At 40.5% G+C, this 16,093-nt stretch overlaps 1 protein-coding gene across 10 annotated transcripts in view; it reads left to right on the top strand.

Moving 5' to 3' along the window:
• The window catches only part of PATJ (PATJ crumbs cell polarity complex component), a 219,600-nt gene that overhangs the window by 74,493 nt on the left and 129,014 nt on the right, over positions 1-16,093 (top strand). For all 10 annotated transcript variants that reach the window (XM_073357497.1, XM_073357502.2, XM_073357507.2 and 7 more), the window contains 4 exons: positions 1,803-2,012; positions 4,377-4,490; positions 5,885-6,262; positions 7,879-7,969. In XM_073357497.1, the coding sequence (XP_073213598.1) occupies positions 1,803-2,012; positions 4,377-4,490; positions 5,885-6,262; positions 7,879-7,969 (793 nt within the window). The remainder of the gene's footprint in view (positions 1-1,802; positions 2,013-4,376; positions 4,491-5,884; positions 6,263-7,878; positions 7,970-16,093) is intronic.

Here is a 16,093-nt window from a genome sequence, read left to right as displayed (position 1 = left end):
TGTCTGTTTACTAGAGGCAGGCAGGGCAGTAACCACTGCGGGTTCTACAGAATACAAGTCTCCCAATTCTGGAGATCCTTCTCATTCCGCCGCTTTGTTTTTAGAGAATCTGATGGGTTCCCCCATTCCCCTTCTCTCTAGTGTCAGATGTAACTTGGGGACATGTAATTAAGTCTTTACATAATCTCAGAGGCTTGGCATTTTAAACAAACAACTGTGCATGTTCACACGTACATGCAGACACAAATCTCTACAGAAGGTTTTCTACCCCAAGACTTCTTGTCAGAGGTGCACTGTGCAGGTCTGAGCAAAAGTAATAGGGTAGTCGAAGCATGCAGGCAACCATGTAGTGAGCAGTGCATCAGAGCCTGGAAAAGAGATTGCTAGACCTGATTACCAGACCCAGTTCATGCAGGGAATGGACTGGTATAGGGAGTGAGTGTCCAGTACTTGGGAAGTGTATAAAACAGAGTCAGTCTTGCAATGGGCTGAAATTAACTTGTTTTACCTTAACCTGATTTAGCTTCAGGCCTATTCCTTTTTTTTTTTCTCCTGAACCGATTTACTCATCTCTAATTTCAGTCTTTTGCTGATGTTGCAACCCCCCACCACCACCTTAAAGCTAGTAAATTGTTGATTTGGAAGATTTGATTTTTGTGTGTGTAACCATATACGAATAAAAACAAAGTTAAAGGAACATTCTTTAAAGTCAAACAGTCAAAAGTTAGGAAGTGCCAAATTTATGATGGCCTGTGCAGTCTTAATTCTGCCTCCTTGTGCATCCATCCTGTGCACTGAATGAGCTGGGTCCTGTGAAAAACCAGTATGTGTTTGTGTAATATTAGACACAATGCATGCACATAAGGGGTATTCCAAGCACTAGAGAGAGAGCGAATGTGTGCCACAATATTAAAATAAATGATGCCTGGTTTAACAATTATGAAAGGTGTTGAATGTATGTTTTCTGCTACTATATAATGATTAAAATCTTTGGTCATTTTATCTTATTGGATTAGGATGGATTTTCAAATGGGTAGACATTTGACGGAAGTGGTACATTTAGACATAAATCAGAAGGAAAAACAATTGGAAAAATATTCCTAAAAGGAATTAGCATCCCTCAAACCAGTTTATGAATCAATGATCATGGAAAAATCTGTAGGTCTATCAAGCACGTGATCTTTCATATTTTAAACTTTCCCATCTTTTCAAGCAGTTGCTTATCTTCATTAAAAATCCTCTCCTAAAACAGTCCTATGTCTTGTTTTTTAGCACTGTAAGTGTCTTTCTGTGTATGTAAAGCACCATGTAAATGTATAGTGCTCTATATTACAATAATCTGAGCAAATGTAACTGCTAAATCCTGAACACTTCTGTAAATTGTAAGGATTTTTTTAATATAATGTTCACTGACATGAAGCCTTGAAAATCATATGCATGGACATTGTCTGACTTTTGGTCATAATAGGGTGGACCAGAGGGGTTGTGAAGGAGTCAGCGCTGCTTTTCTATCTGCAGTTTGGCCTGTCCCCTCTTTCACTTGAGAGAGCTGCTTTAGGAAGGCATAAATCAGCTTGCTCCAGAGCCTGGATTTGTTAATCTTCTGAGCATGCTACAGTGCCCATTTTTTCCTCTCTCTGTCTTTCAGGCTGTTAGGGTGGTTATATTCATGGACCGTCCTTTTGTTGTGTGTGTTTGTAACCTATGGGATAGCCCCCCAGCATAAGATTAGTTACTCTTTTGTATATTCAAAATAAATAACACAATGCATTTATTGGGTTTTGTTGGGCCTGCTTTTTCAGGATCCCCTAGATCCAACAAGAACGGCCATTGTGATCAGCTCCCTGGTAGCGGATGGAGTAGCCGAACGCGGGGGTGAACTGTTACCAGGCGACCGCCTGGTTTTTGTAAATGAGAAATATTTGGACAATGCCACTCTAGCAGAGGCGGTAGAAGTGTTGAAATCTGTGCCCCCAGGTACTATTCGCCTTGGCATCTGCAAGCCTTTGGTGGTAAGGACTTTCTTATTTATTCTATGTTTTTTAATTTATTCTATGTTGTCACAACAGTGACACATACGAGTGTAACGTGTACATAAGCCCCAATTCAACAAAGCATGTTGTTTAAGTCCGTCCCTATTCAAGACATCACTGAAGCAAACATTTAACTCAAAATATGTGCTTAAGCCCCCAATCAGTAGGACATAAGTACATGCTTGAAGTTAAGAACATAAGTACTGTCCTGAATAGGGATACTTTTTGGATTTGGGACCATACAGCAGACTTGACAACGCTGCTTTATTGTTCATTAATTAAGTTTATTTGTGTAGCGCCATATAATAAGACCCGAGGCCATGAAGTGCTTGCAGTATAAACAGACAAAGAAGCCCTGAAAGAGGAATGTAACAAGGTTTTTGAATTCTTTCCTATTTTTTAAAAAAAAAAAAAGTATGTACTTGCCTATATCCTTATATAGCTTCTTTCCTCTTTGTCTCTTGTTAGGGCTGTCTATTAATCACAGTTAACTCAAAAAATTAATCGTGATTAATCACAGTTTTAATTGTTCTGGTAAACAATAGAATACCAATTGAAATGTATTAAATATTTTGGATGTTTTTCTACATTTTCAAATATATTGATTTCAGTTATAATGCAGACTACAAAGTGTACAGTGTTCACTTTATATTACTTTTATTACAAATATTTGTACTGTAAAAATGACAAACAAAAGAGAGAGTATTTTTCAATTCACTTCATACAAGTACTGTAATGCAATCTCTTTATTGTGAAAGTGCAACTTACAAACAGATTTTTTGTTACATAACTGCACTCAAAAACAAAACAATGTAAAACTTTAAGCCTACAAGTCCACTCAGTCCTACTTCTTGTTCAGCCAATCACTAAGACAAACAAGTTTGTTTATAACGCTGCCCGTTTCTTATTTACAGTGTCACCTGAAATTGAGAACAGGCATTCACAAGGCACTTTTGTAGCCGGCATTGCAAGGTATTTACATGTCAGATATGCTAAACATCCATATGTCCTTTTGTGCTTCGGCCACCATTCCAGAGGACATGCTTCCATGCTGATGAGGCTCGTTAAAAAAATGTGTTAGTTAAATTTGTGACTGAACTCCTTGGGGGAGAATTGTATGTCTCCTGCTCTGTTTTATCTGCATTCTGCCATATATTTCATGTTATAGCAGTCTCGGATGATGACCCAGCACATGCTGTTAATTTTAAGAACTGTTTCACTGTAGACTTTACAAAACACAAAGAGGGTACCCATGTGAGATTTCTAAAGACAGCTACAACACTTGACCCCAAGGTTTAAAAATCTGAAGTGCCTTCCAAAATCTGAGAGGGACAAGGTGTGGAATACGCTTTCAGAAGTCTTAAAAGAGCAGCACTCCAATGTGGAAACTACAGCACCCGAACCACCACCAAAAAAAAAAAATCAACCTTGTGCTGGTGGCATCTGACTCAGATGATGAAAATGAACATGCATCTGTCCACACTGCTTTGGATTGTTATCGAGTAGAACCCATCATCAGCATGGACTCATGTTCTCTGGAATGTGGTCAAAGCATGAAGGGACATATGAATCTTTAGCGCATCTGGTTCATAAATATCTTGCAATGCCAGCTACAACAGTGCCATGCGAACACCTGTTCTCAATTTTGGGTGACATTGTAAACAAGAAGCGCGCAACATTTATCTCCTGCAAATGTAAACAAACTTATTTGTCTGAGCAATTGGCTAAACAAGAAGTAGCACTGAGTGGACTTGTGGACATTAAAGTTTTACATTGTTTTATTCTTAAGTGCAGTTATTTTTTGTACATAATTCTACATTTGTAAGTTCAACTTTCATGATAAAGAGATTGCACTACAGTATTCATATGAGGTGAATTGAAAAATACTAATTTCTTTTGTTATTTACAGTGCAAATATTTGTAATAAAATCAGCACTATACACTTTATATTCTGTGTTGTAATTGAAATCTATATATTTGAAAATGTAGAAAACATCCAAAAATATTTAAATAAATGGTATTCTGTTGTTTAACAGTGTGATTAATTGTGCGATTAATCACAATTTTTTAAATTGTGTAATTAATCAGAATTATTTTTAATTGCTTGACAGCCCTACTTTTATTTTATTTTTTATGTAAACCCATCTTTTTATCTTTTCAATTTATAGTAAAACAAATTCTATTCTCCTTCCCCTTCCTCATTCTCTCCTTCTCCATGGTCCTTTCCTCCCTCTCCCCAACAGCCCCACCTTTTTATTTATTTATTTATTTTAAGAATTTGGGGCTTTTTTACCTTCCTGATGGTGTTTTTAATGCTAACGTATGCTTCAACTGCCTTTATAGGGAGAAAGCAAAGAGGAGGAGAACTTTTGCATTGTGGATCCCAGCACTATTAAAGACAACTCTGCATCTCCAGTAAATGATATTAATTCATCAATAATGCTTGAGGCACCACAGGTATTTGGCTGCTGTTTCATTCTAGTTAAAATAGTTTAGAAGGAATTGAGATTCTAAAAGCCCCCTTTCACCTTCCAAAAACAAGTGTCCTTCAGGAGAGGTGTCAATCCAGGGTTCATTCTGTCTGGTGGGAAAACAGGAGTCTGGGATGAGCTGTGTGTTCTGGTAAACAATCCCTCTCTAAAACAAATTCTAAGATTCAAGGCTTTTTGTGAGCTAATGCTGAATGTGTATGTGACACCTTGCCTACAGAGATACTGGGCTACCTTATTTTCTAACCCATTATGTTAAGATGCATTGTCTTATCTTGAATATGAAAGGTGATATGAAATAAGAATGTTAGATCTCCTGCTAATAGTGATCAATTATTAATTCAAGGGGGGGGGAAAGGTGTGTAAGCAGGGTTTCTTTAGGAAAAGGCTGTTTGTTATCCCATGGTTGGGGTGCTAACCTAGGATCTGCGAGTCCCTGCTTTGCCACAGACTTCAGGGACATGAGGAGCTGGAGTTTGATACCTTCACTTTGATACAGTAGGACCTTACTTCATATTTTGACTTCAGTGGGCTTCTCATGGAGTAACATACTTCTTAATAGCAGTAAAGGTATTGACTTCTGGCCCTAGAGTCTCAAATTCTCCTGCAACACTTCTCTAGCTGTCATGGCTTGTAATGAACCTAATGTGTGTAAAATTGTTTTGTTGTTTGTTTGTTTGTTTTTTAAAAAACCCCACCAAAACTGGTCGGTCACTCACCAGTGTTAGTTATTGCCTCAGCCCACCAATCTATCTAATCGCTGTTGTGTCAAGTTGGCACACTTCAAAGAAGCAGCTCTAAAAAGGGTAATGGCAGGCACCCTTTACTGGATTAGTATTTCAGCTGGTGAGATGAGTGGATTGATCTGACTCTGGAGGGTGAGATGTTGGCCTTTTAATTAAAGGATTGTGTGGAATAAGCAAGGGATGCCTTCCTGATTAAACTGATGATGATATGCATCGTTGCGTAGTGGGATGGCAGATAAATCCTCAGAATGTTTTGTTAGATTTATTTAGGCTTTTTCCTGCAGCTCTTAAAAAAATACTGTCTAACAATTCCCATTCCCCAGCTTCCGCCCAGACTTGCTTTTTCCTATAGCTCCAGGAATAGTTGAGTTGCTCCCAACTTTCATTTCTTTATTGTTTTAAAAAAGTCATGTCTGTCTTTGTAAAAATGGTAAATCAGGGCAAGTTTCAAAGTTCCAGTTTAGCTGCTTCTGCTAAAATGTAAAAGCTAACAGATACTCATTTAAAAAACAGAACAGTGGTTGTAATATTAAAATGTGCCTGACGTAAAACACAACTGTAAGAGAGCTTGCAGGAAACACGATGTCAAATCTATACTCTGTAATGTTTTATGCAGGGTTTTAGAGATGAAACGCTCTTTCAAGAAGAACTTGTTGATGAACCACTTCTGGATTTGGGGATGCCGTTTCTGCTACCTCAGAATGAAACAGACCATAAGGAGTCCTGGGAAATGCATGAATTCCTTAAGGCTAAAATAGAGGAAATTGGTGAAGAGCGGGAAATGTTAGTGGATGAAGAGTATGATGTGGACCCGGATTATTTTACATATGCCTCATCACATGTAAAGGACACAACTCCACCTGCTGGGAAGAACCTCGTTTCGATTGGAGAATGGGTGAAGCAACTTGAGCCAACTAAAACACCAGATTTAAGATCCCTTATTAGCACAAATGCTAAGCAGTCCCCACATTACCTGTATGATGATGAAGAAATGGTAAGAAATGTTACCCTGGGTTTCAATCCTGCGTCAGGATCAGCTAGTATGGCTCCCTTGTAACTCTACAGAGTCTCAGTGAAGTGGGTAGGAGACCAGCTAGCAGATACTGATGCAGGATTTGGACTTGTTTTCTATCACGATTTTTTTACTCTTGTTTTTTATGGTTAGGTGGATTTTGACATAATTTAGACAAGATCTCTCAGTACATCAAGTAGATACCAATGGACATTATTCTCTTGCACTTAACACATTCTTAAAATCTCAAATTTAAAATGTATTTTCTTGCTGAATATTGATCACCATTTGGCAAATAATTTGCTATGTTGTTAACGCTGCAGAACTAACGATGGCTCCCTTTGGTGACCCTTCGATCTGCGTCTTTGATATAACTTGGCAGGTGTGTCTTCCGTCATCTCTTATTGGAGCACAGGAGATTCAAAGCTCTCCTTGCCATCTTCTAACTTCTGTCTCTTGTTTTTCTGCAGTGCTGCGGCACGTCCGTGAAACTGACTGTCATCCTGATCTCTTATCGCACCAGCGCAGAATGTCTTGAGGGCTGCCTGTGCTGCATTGTTAGCTCAAGCTATAGCTCGAGTGTTGCCCCAAAACCCAGCTGCTGTTCAAGCACACACATCTCTAGCTCGAGTTCATTGGTGCTTTAAATTCAAGCTAGCTAGCCAGCCTGTTGGGGGCATGGGTTGAGGCTCGAGTGCTGCTGATGCTGGAGCTAGTAGAGCAGCGGGGACTCAACTACTGTGTGCTGCTAATCCAAGCCCTCTGTGCGGCTCAATTATTTTGCAGCGGGACTGCTGTTACTTAAGCTACTCTAGCTCGAGAGACAATAACTGAGTGGCTAACTTGAGCTAATGTGGCAATGAAGACAAGCCTTAGAGATCGGAATGTTTGTCAGTTCCACTGAGGGCAGCTGCTTTGTAAGATACCGAGTGGAGCAGTACAACAGGAAATGATGAGGGGGAAAGAGATTGTGACAGACAGATAATACTGGGTCTGGGAGGGAGGGAGACCGCATAGGGCACAATATGTGAATGAAAATTTTGCATCCTCTAATACTCTGAGAGTTTCTTCCCCTCTGAGTTTGCTTTCTGTTCCTGCATCCCCCTGAAAAGAAAGGGATGAAACCAGTTTTCCGTGCACCTAGTTTGCCAATGCAAGTCAATTTTATCCTCAGTTTCCAGATGAAGAAATTGAGGTAGAAATATTAAGTGACTTATTTAGGGCCACAGAGGTTTTAGCAGGGAATAGAACGTTTGGTCTTTCATCTCTTGTAGGCCTGTGCTCTCTATGTAAAGTTGCCAAAATGCAACTGTGGTTATTCCGCATAAGTGTCAGGTGAAAACCCCCTTGCTTCCTCTCTGGGTTGCAAAACAGGTACATAGTATGAAGTTCATTTTGTATTTTAATCACACCTGACATTGTTCACACTCACCACTGATATTGCCTAAATGAGCAATTAAGTTCATAATTATCCAAAAAAATGTTAAGTAGTTATGAAAAATGTGAATGCTGTAAAATCAATGTTTATGTCAAATACTGCTCTATGGGGCAAGGCCAATGCTGTCTAATTTTTAACTTCTCTTTTCTCTCCCATGAAGTATGAAGTCACAATGGAGAACAACTGCCAAACAGCCATATTTGATGATATTGAAATGACTGAGTCCATAGCAAAAAGCAAACTGGATTTAGGTTTGTAAAAGGCTTTTTTTTTATGCATTGATCTCATTTACAAAATTAACTTTCATTTTGCAATACAGTTTTGTTCATATCTTTCAAACGAGGTAGTATCCACAGTATGAATCATACTCTCTCAAGATGATGGTCTGGCTTTGATGCCTTCCTTTAAAAGGATCCCCTCAACTTCAAAATCCCATGTGTTTCTCTGAAAATATTTACCTACTTATTGTTATAAGTAAGTAATAAGTAAGTAATCCTTAGTGACTGTAGCTGAAAGAGACCAGAGAAAATAATGCTACTGTTTCTCAGTTGTTGTTTTTAGCATGTCTGCTATGTGCATTTGACTCTTGTGTTGTCAGTTTCCCCTATATAGTTAGGACTCCATTGGAACTACTTACACTCCATAAGTGTTTGCAGGATTGGGCCCTAAATCACTTTCCATTGTTGGTTGTGAAGGACCTTCACCACTACCTCAGAAATGAAGCAACTTTTACTGCAAGTAAATCTGCATTCAGGTTTTTTTAAAAATTTTTGTTAACTTATATTTGGCAATATTGTAGTCAATAAGAGCCATTAACAATTTTATGATGGGGTGCTGTCCATCATATTTGTGCAATCTCACACTCTCAATGTTTGGACAGAAAGAGTAGACATTTCTCTCAGTTTGAGCCCCAAACGTTAAAGCTGGCTGGTGTCATAGATCCAAGATGTTCCCTGGAGAATGGGGGGAGGGATAGCTCAGTGGTTTGAGCATTGGCCTGCTAAACCCAGGGTTGTGAGTTCAATCCTTGAGGGGGCCATTTAGGGATCTAGGGCAAAAATTGGGGATTGGTCCTGATTTGAGCAGGGGGTTGGACTAGATGACCTCCTGAGGTCCCTTCCAACCCTGATATTCTATAATTCTATGAATGGTCTCTGAAAGAGGACATCATCCACCTGATCTCCAGTCATTGGGGCGTGCTAACAGTGGACCTGTGTGTATCACAAAAAATGCAAAGTTCACCAGTTCTGCAGCAGGTACCCCGCTCAGAAAGCTGCAGCTCATGATGTGTTCACTACCATGCCTAGTCTACATGATCCCTTTAGTTTCTCTTATCTTCTGAATGTGGTCCTAGATGGGCATCCACTGGTCCTCAGAGTTCTGGAGAATCCTCAAATGTTCTGGTCTGCAAACCTTACCTTGTCCCAGGGGAGCAACTTTGGGAGGAACTGGTTGAGAATTTGGAAGTGGAAGGCAGCTTAGGTGAAAGTGATCATGAAATGGTAGCGTTCCTATTTCTAAGGAATGGTAGGAGGGAAAACAGCACAATAAAGATAAAAAGAAAAGGAGTACTTGTGGCACCTTAGAGACTAACCAATTTATTAGAGCATAAGCTTTCGTGAGCTACAGCTCACTTCCTCAGATGCATATCGTGGAAACTGCAGCAGGCTTTATATATACACAGAGAATATGAAACAATACCTCCTCCCACCCCACTATCCTGCTGGTAATAGCTTATCTAAAGTGATCATCAGGTGGGCCATTTCCAGCACAAATCCAGGTTTTCTCACCCTCCACCCCCCCACACAAATTCACTCTCCTGCTGGTGATAGCCCATCCAAAGTGACAACTCTTTACACAATGTATGTGAGAAAACCTGGATTTGTGCAGGAAATAGCCCAACTTGATTGTCATGCACATTGTGTAAAGAGTTGTCACTTTGGATGGGCTATCACCAGCAGGAGAGTGAATTTGTGTGGGGGGGTGGAGGGTGAGAAAACCTGGATTTGTGCTGAAAATGGCCCACCTGATGATCACTTTAGATAAGCTATTACCAGCAGGATAGTGGGGTGGGAGGAGGTATTGTTTCATATTCTCTGTGTATATATAAAGCCTGCTGCAGTTTCCACGATATGCATCTGAGGAAGTGAGCTGTAGCTCACGAAAGCTTATGCTCTAATAAATTGGTTAGTCTCTAAGGTGCCACAAGTACTCCTTTTCTTTTTGCGAATACAGACTAACACGGCTGTTACTCTGAAACCTGACAATAAAGATAATGGATTTTAAGAAGGCAGACTTTAGCTAACTCAGGGAGTTGGTAGGTAAGATCTCCTGGCAAGCAAGTCTAAGGGGAAAAACAGTTCGATAGTTGGTAGTTTTTCGAAGAGACATTATTAAGGGTACAAGAGCATAGGAAAGATAGGAAATATGGCCAGAGTCCACCCTTGCTTAACCAGGAGACCTTCAGTGATCTGAAACTCAAAAAGAGTCCTACAAAAAGTGGAAACTAGGTCAAATTACAAAGGATGAATATAAACAAATAACACAGTATGTCAGGACAAAATTAGAAAGGCCAAGGCACAAAATAAGATTAAACTAGCTAGAAACATAAAGGGTAACAAGAAAATATTCTACAAATATATTAGAAGCAAGAGGAAGACCAAGGACAACATAGGCCGATTACTCAATGAGAGGGGGGAGACAATAACAGAAAATGTGGAAATGGCAGGAGTGCTAAATGACCTTCTCCTGTGCGCCCCCCCCCCCCCCCAAAAAAAAAAAAGGTTAGTAGCGATTCAGTGTCTAACATAGGGAATGCCAGTGAAAATGAGGTAGGATCAGAGGCTAAAACAGGGAAAGAACAAGTTAAAAATTACTTAGAGGAGTTAGATGTCTTCAAGTCACCAGGACCTGATGAAATACAGCCTAGAGTACTCAAGGAACTGACTGAGGAGATATCTGAGCCATTAGCGATTTATCTCTGAAAAGTCATAGAAGACGGGAGAGATTCCAGAGGACTGGAAAAGGGCAAACATAGTGCCCATCAGGAAAAAAAGGGAAATAAGGACAACCTGGACAATTACAGACCAGTCAGCTTAGCTTCAGTACCTAGAAAAATAATGGAGCAATTAATTAAGCAATCAATTTGCAAACACCTAGAAGATCATGAGGTGATAAGTAACAGTCAGCATGGATTTGTCAAGAAAAAATCGTGTCAAAGCAACCTGATAGCTTTCTCTGACAGGGTAAAAGCCCTGTGGATAGGGGGAAGTGATAGATGTGGTATATCTTGACTTTAGTAAGGCTTCGGATACTGTCTCACATGACCTTCTCATAAACAAACTAGGGAAATACAACCTAGATGGAGCTACTATAAGGTGGGTGCATAAATGGAAAACCATTGGAAAACCATTCCCAGAGAGTAGTTATCAGTTCACAGTCAAGCTGGAATGGCGTATTGAGTGGGGTCCCACAGGGATGAGTTCTGCATCTGATTCTGTTCAATATCTTCATCAATGATTTAGCTAGTGGCATAGAGCCCTAGTTCTCAAACAGTGGGTTGGGACTCCAAACTGGGTCGCAACCTCATTTGAATGGGGTTGCCAGGGCCAGAATTAGACTTGCCGGGACCTGGGGCTCAAGCTCCATCCCCATCTGGGGCAGTGGGGCTTGGGCTCTGCCCCCACTCCCCTTCCCTGGGGTGGCGAGGCATGGACAGAGGCCCTTCCCCCCTCATGGTCAAAAAGTAACTGTTGTTGGAAGGGGGTTGTGGTGTAATGACGTTTGAGAACCCCTGTCATAGAGAGTACACTTCTAAAGTTTGCAAATGACACCAAACTGGCAGGGGTTGCAAATGCTTTGGAGGATAGGATTAAAATTCAAAATGATCTGGGCAAACTGGGGAAATGATCTGAAATAAATAAGATGAATTTCAATCAGGACAAATGCAAAGTACTCCATTTAGGAAGGAACAATCAGTTACGCACGTACAAAATGGGAAATGACTGTCTAGGAAGGAGTACTGGGGTCAGACTGGATCACAAACTAAATATGAGTGAACAGTACACTGTTGCCAAAAAAAAAAAATCAACATCATTTTGAGATGTATTAGCAGGAGTGTTGTAAACAAAATGCAAGAAGAAATTCTTCTGCTCTACTCCGCGCTGATTAGGCCTCAGCTGGAGTATTGTGGCCAGTTCTGGATGCCACATTTCAGGAAAGATGTGGACAAATTTGGAGAGAGTCCAGAGTAAAGCAACAAAAATGATTAAAGGTCTAGAAAACATGACCTATAAGGGAAGATTGAAAAAATTGGATTTGTTTAGTCTGAAGAAGAGACGACATGATAACAGTTTTCAAGTACATGAAAAGTTATTACAAGGAGGAGGGAGAAAAACTGTTCTCCTTAACCAATGAGGATAGGACAAGAAGCAATGGGCTTAAATTGTAGCAAGGGCGGTTTAGGTCGGACATTAGGAAAAGCTTCCTAACTGTCAGGGTGGTTAAATATTGGAATAAATTTCCCAGGGAGGTTGTGGAATCTCCATCGTTGGAGATTTTTAAGAGCAGGTTAGATAAACACCTGTCAAGGATGGTCTAGATAATACTTAGTCCCGCCATGAGTGCAGGGGACTGGACTAGAATACCTTGAGAGGTCTCTTCCAGTCCTATGATTCCCTAAATGGGTGGAGTTTCCAAATAAGGATCCAGTTGGTACTCTTTGTAGATAATGAATGAACAGAAGAGTAAATTATAACATTGTGATGGACACCACTGGCAGGGCTTAATGTTTTACAGGCAGTTTCCATTAAGCCACCATGTCAGGACAAGGGATAGCCACAGATCATGAAAAATGAGAGGTAGTGAACACCCTGAAAAGCTCAAGGTGCTCCCTAAAAAAATAATTTAAATAGCATTTTCTTAATAATTTAATCTTTGGGACTGAGCTGGTGACATTTAATTATTTTCACCACTATTCCATGATTTGTGTTGTCTCTGTAAGGCCAAAATCATGATTTTCCTTAAAATTGATGGTAAAATACTGCTCTGTCTTCTATCAGTGTAAGTAATTTATTGGTCAGTCTGGGAAAACACTCAGTGGCTGGGTGAAGGAGATTGATTTTTGTTTTGTTTTGTTTTGTTATGCCACCCCCCTTTCCAGCAGAGAGAACTGTGTGGACAGACTCTCTTGCTCTTACACAGAGCCTATGAAATGAAAAATGAATGACATCTCCCTTGATTTCAGTGGGATTCCAGGCAGGCACAGGCATCTGTCTGCATGGTTCTCTTTGCAGGATGGAGGCCTGTATTTCTAAGCTCACTTCTCAATGTATCCTATTGCAAGGAGCAGCTCTCATTTCAGTCCTCTAGCATTCTCTGTTGTCTCTGAAAATTATTTACACCAGAAATATAGAATTGCTGAACTGAGGTTATATTATTTATGCAGCAGGAGTGAGTCCCCAGCAGCATTTTAAGTTTCCTGCATGAATGGTTGTTCTGTGTCCCTCGTTGAGTCTTAGTTAAAGAATATTTAGATAAGTTAATGTATTCAAGTCAGCAGGCCTGATGAAATTAATTCTAGGGTACTTAAGGAAGTATCTGAAGCAATCTTGCAACAGTTAGCAATTATCTTTGAGAACTCCAGGAGGATGGGTGTGGTCCCACAGGTTTGAAGAAGGGCAAAGATAGTATTGGTATTTAAAAGTGGAACAAAGAGGACCCATGGTGTTGACCAGTCAGCCTAACTTTGGTACCTGGAGAAATATTGGAACAAATTATTTAATCATCAATTTGTGTGCAGCTAGAGGATAATAGGATTATAAGGAATAGCCATTGTGAATTTGTCAAGAACAAATCATGCCAAACCAACCTAATTTCCTCCTTTGACCAGGTTACTGGCCTCGTGGATATGTGGGAAGCTTTAGATGTGCTATATCTCGATTTTAATAGGGCTTTTGACACATTTTCACATGACCTTCTCATAAACAAACTAGGGAAAGGTACTCCAGATTAAATTGCTGTAGGTGGTGCACAACTGATGGAAAGACCGTTCTCAGAGTAGTTATTAATGATTGGCTATCAAACTGGAAGGGCATATTTAGTGGGGTCAGACAGTGCTGGGTCTGATATTAATTCAGAATTTTCATTCGTGACTTGGATAATGAGGGAGAGATTATTCTTATCAAGCTTGCAGATGATGCTAAACCAGGAGTGTTTGCAAGCACTTTTGAGGACAGAATTAGAATTCAAAACTATAGAGAATTGTTCTGAAATTAACAAGATGATATTCAATAAAGGCAAATGCAAAGTACTTCACTTAAGAAGGAAAAATCAAATGCACATCTACAAAATGGAGAATAAGTGGCTAGGCAGTAGTATTGCTGCACAGGATCTGAGGGTTCTAGTAGATCACAATTTGAATATGAGCCAACTATGTGATGCAGTTTTGACAAAGGATAATATCATCCACAGGAGTGTCATGTAAAACACAGGGTAATTGTCCCACTCCACTCGTCACTGGGGAGGCCTCAGCTGGAATTCTGGGTCCAATTTTGGGTGCAATACTTTTGGAAAGATGTGGATTAATTGGAGAGAGTCAAGAGGAGAGTTAAAAAACAAAAACAGTAAAAGGTTTACAAAACCTGACCTGTGAGGAAAGGTTAAAAAAAAAACTAGGCATGTTTAACCTTGAGAAAAGAAGATTGCAGTGGGACCTGACAATAGCTTTCAAATATGCTAAGGGCTATTATAAAGAGAACAGTGATCAATTGTTCTCTATGGCCACTGAAGGTAGGATAAGAAGTAACAGGCTTAATCTGCATCAAGGGAGGTTAGGTTAGATTATTAGGAAAAACTTTTGAACTATAAAGGGTAATTAAACTCTGAAAGAGGCTTCCAAGGGAGGTTGTGGAACTCCGATCATTGGAGGTTTTTAAGAACAGGTTAGAAAAGCACATGTCAGGGATGTTGTAGGTTTACTTAGTCCTGCCTAAATGCTGGGAGGCTGGATTTGATGCAGGGCTGGCCTTACCATGAGGTGAACTGAGGCGGCCGCCTCAGATGCCAGACTGTGGGGGGAGGGGGAGCCACTAGGACCCAGAGTGTAGAAAATTGTGTCTGCTGCTGGTGCATATGTATTCTCTCTGCTCTAGATGCACAGAGATGGTGGAGTGCTGTGCTGGGGGAAGGAGGGCACAAGAGACATAACAGGCAGGGAGAAAAGGTGAGAGGGAATAACAGAAAGCAGCAGGAGCTGCAGGGAGAGAGAGGAGGAGGAGCCTCTTACGTACCTCTCTATCACCCCAGGAGCCTGGACTGATTAACACCAGCTTCTCAGGGAGCTTCCTGTTTCCTGCTGCTTCCCTGAACCCATCTGAGGAGAACAGGCAGTCAACTGAAGTAGTAGGAGCCAGTTAGACCCCTATGATGCTATCATCGTCCTCACTCAGGCCCTGCTACCAGCCTGCTTATTTGTTCCCTTCAACTGAGTGTTGAGAGCTCCTATAGCTGGCACAGGACAGCAGTCATGAGTGAAAAAAGAAAACGCCCCTCTGGGGCAGCATTCAGAAAAAAAAAAAAAAAGAAAGCAAAGGAAGCTTTTCTATCTAAGCAGAAAGGAGCTCTCCTGAGATACATAGACACAAATGTTCATGCTGAGCCTTCCTGCCTCAGTGAGGATGTGAGTGGTGAGGAGATGCCTGATATTTCAGTTAATCAGAGTGCAGGTGACCTGGCAGCTACTTCAGCATCCATATTTCCATCTCAAATGGATGTAACCATGCACATTCCTGAAGAAAAGTGTAGATCAGAGAAGAGTGTGGTGGAGGTGCAAGAAACAGCTGCTGCTGAGTTTAGTTTCTTAAGTCTGGATGATCCAGGACTATATCTGGAGGAATGGAACAACTGGACAAAGCAAAGTCATACCTACAGTCTTACCGGTCAGATGAGGGATTTCAAAACGTTCTGAAGAGTGCACAGAAGTTGGCAGAGGAACTTCACACTGAAGCTATTTTCCCAACCATTGAAGAATACGAGAGTCACCGAAGAAGACATTTTCATTACGAAGCACGAATAATCCCATAAGAGACCCGAAACAACAATTCGAAGTTGAATTTTTTAACCAGGTGCTAGATTGTGCAATACAGTCAGTTGAAGAACGGTTCATGCAGCTCAAGGAACACAGCAGTATATTTGGGATGTTGTATGATATTCCAAAACTCCTCACTATACCTGAAGACCTATGCCAGCAATGCAGGGCACTAGAGAGAGTGTTGACACATGATGACATGCGTGATATTGATGCGAGTGATTTAGCTGATGAACTGAAAGCCCTTTCAAGATACATTTCAGCAGGATCAACTTCAAAGGCTGTTCTG

The sequence above is a fragment of the Lepidochelys kempii genome, chromosome 8 (assembly GCF_965140285.1).
Source record: "Lepidochelys kempii isolate rLepKem1 chromosome 8, rLepKem1.hap1, whole genome shotgun sequence".
Classification (NCBI taxonomy): Eukaryota; Metazoa; Chordata; order Testudines; family Cheloniidae; genus Lepidochelys; species Lepidochelys kempii.
This window is presented reverse-complemented; position numbering and strand designations above follow the sequence as displayed.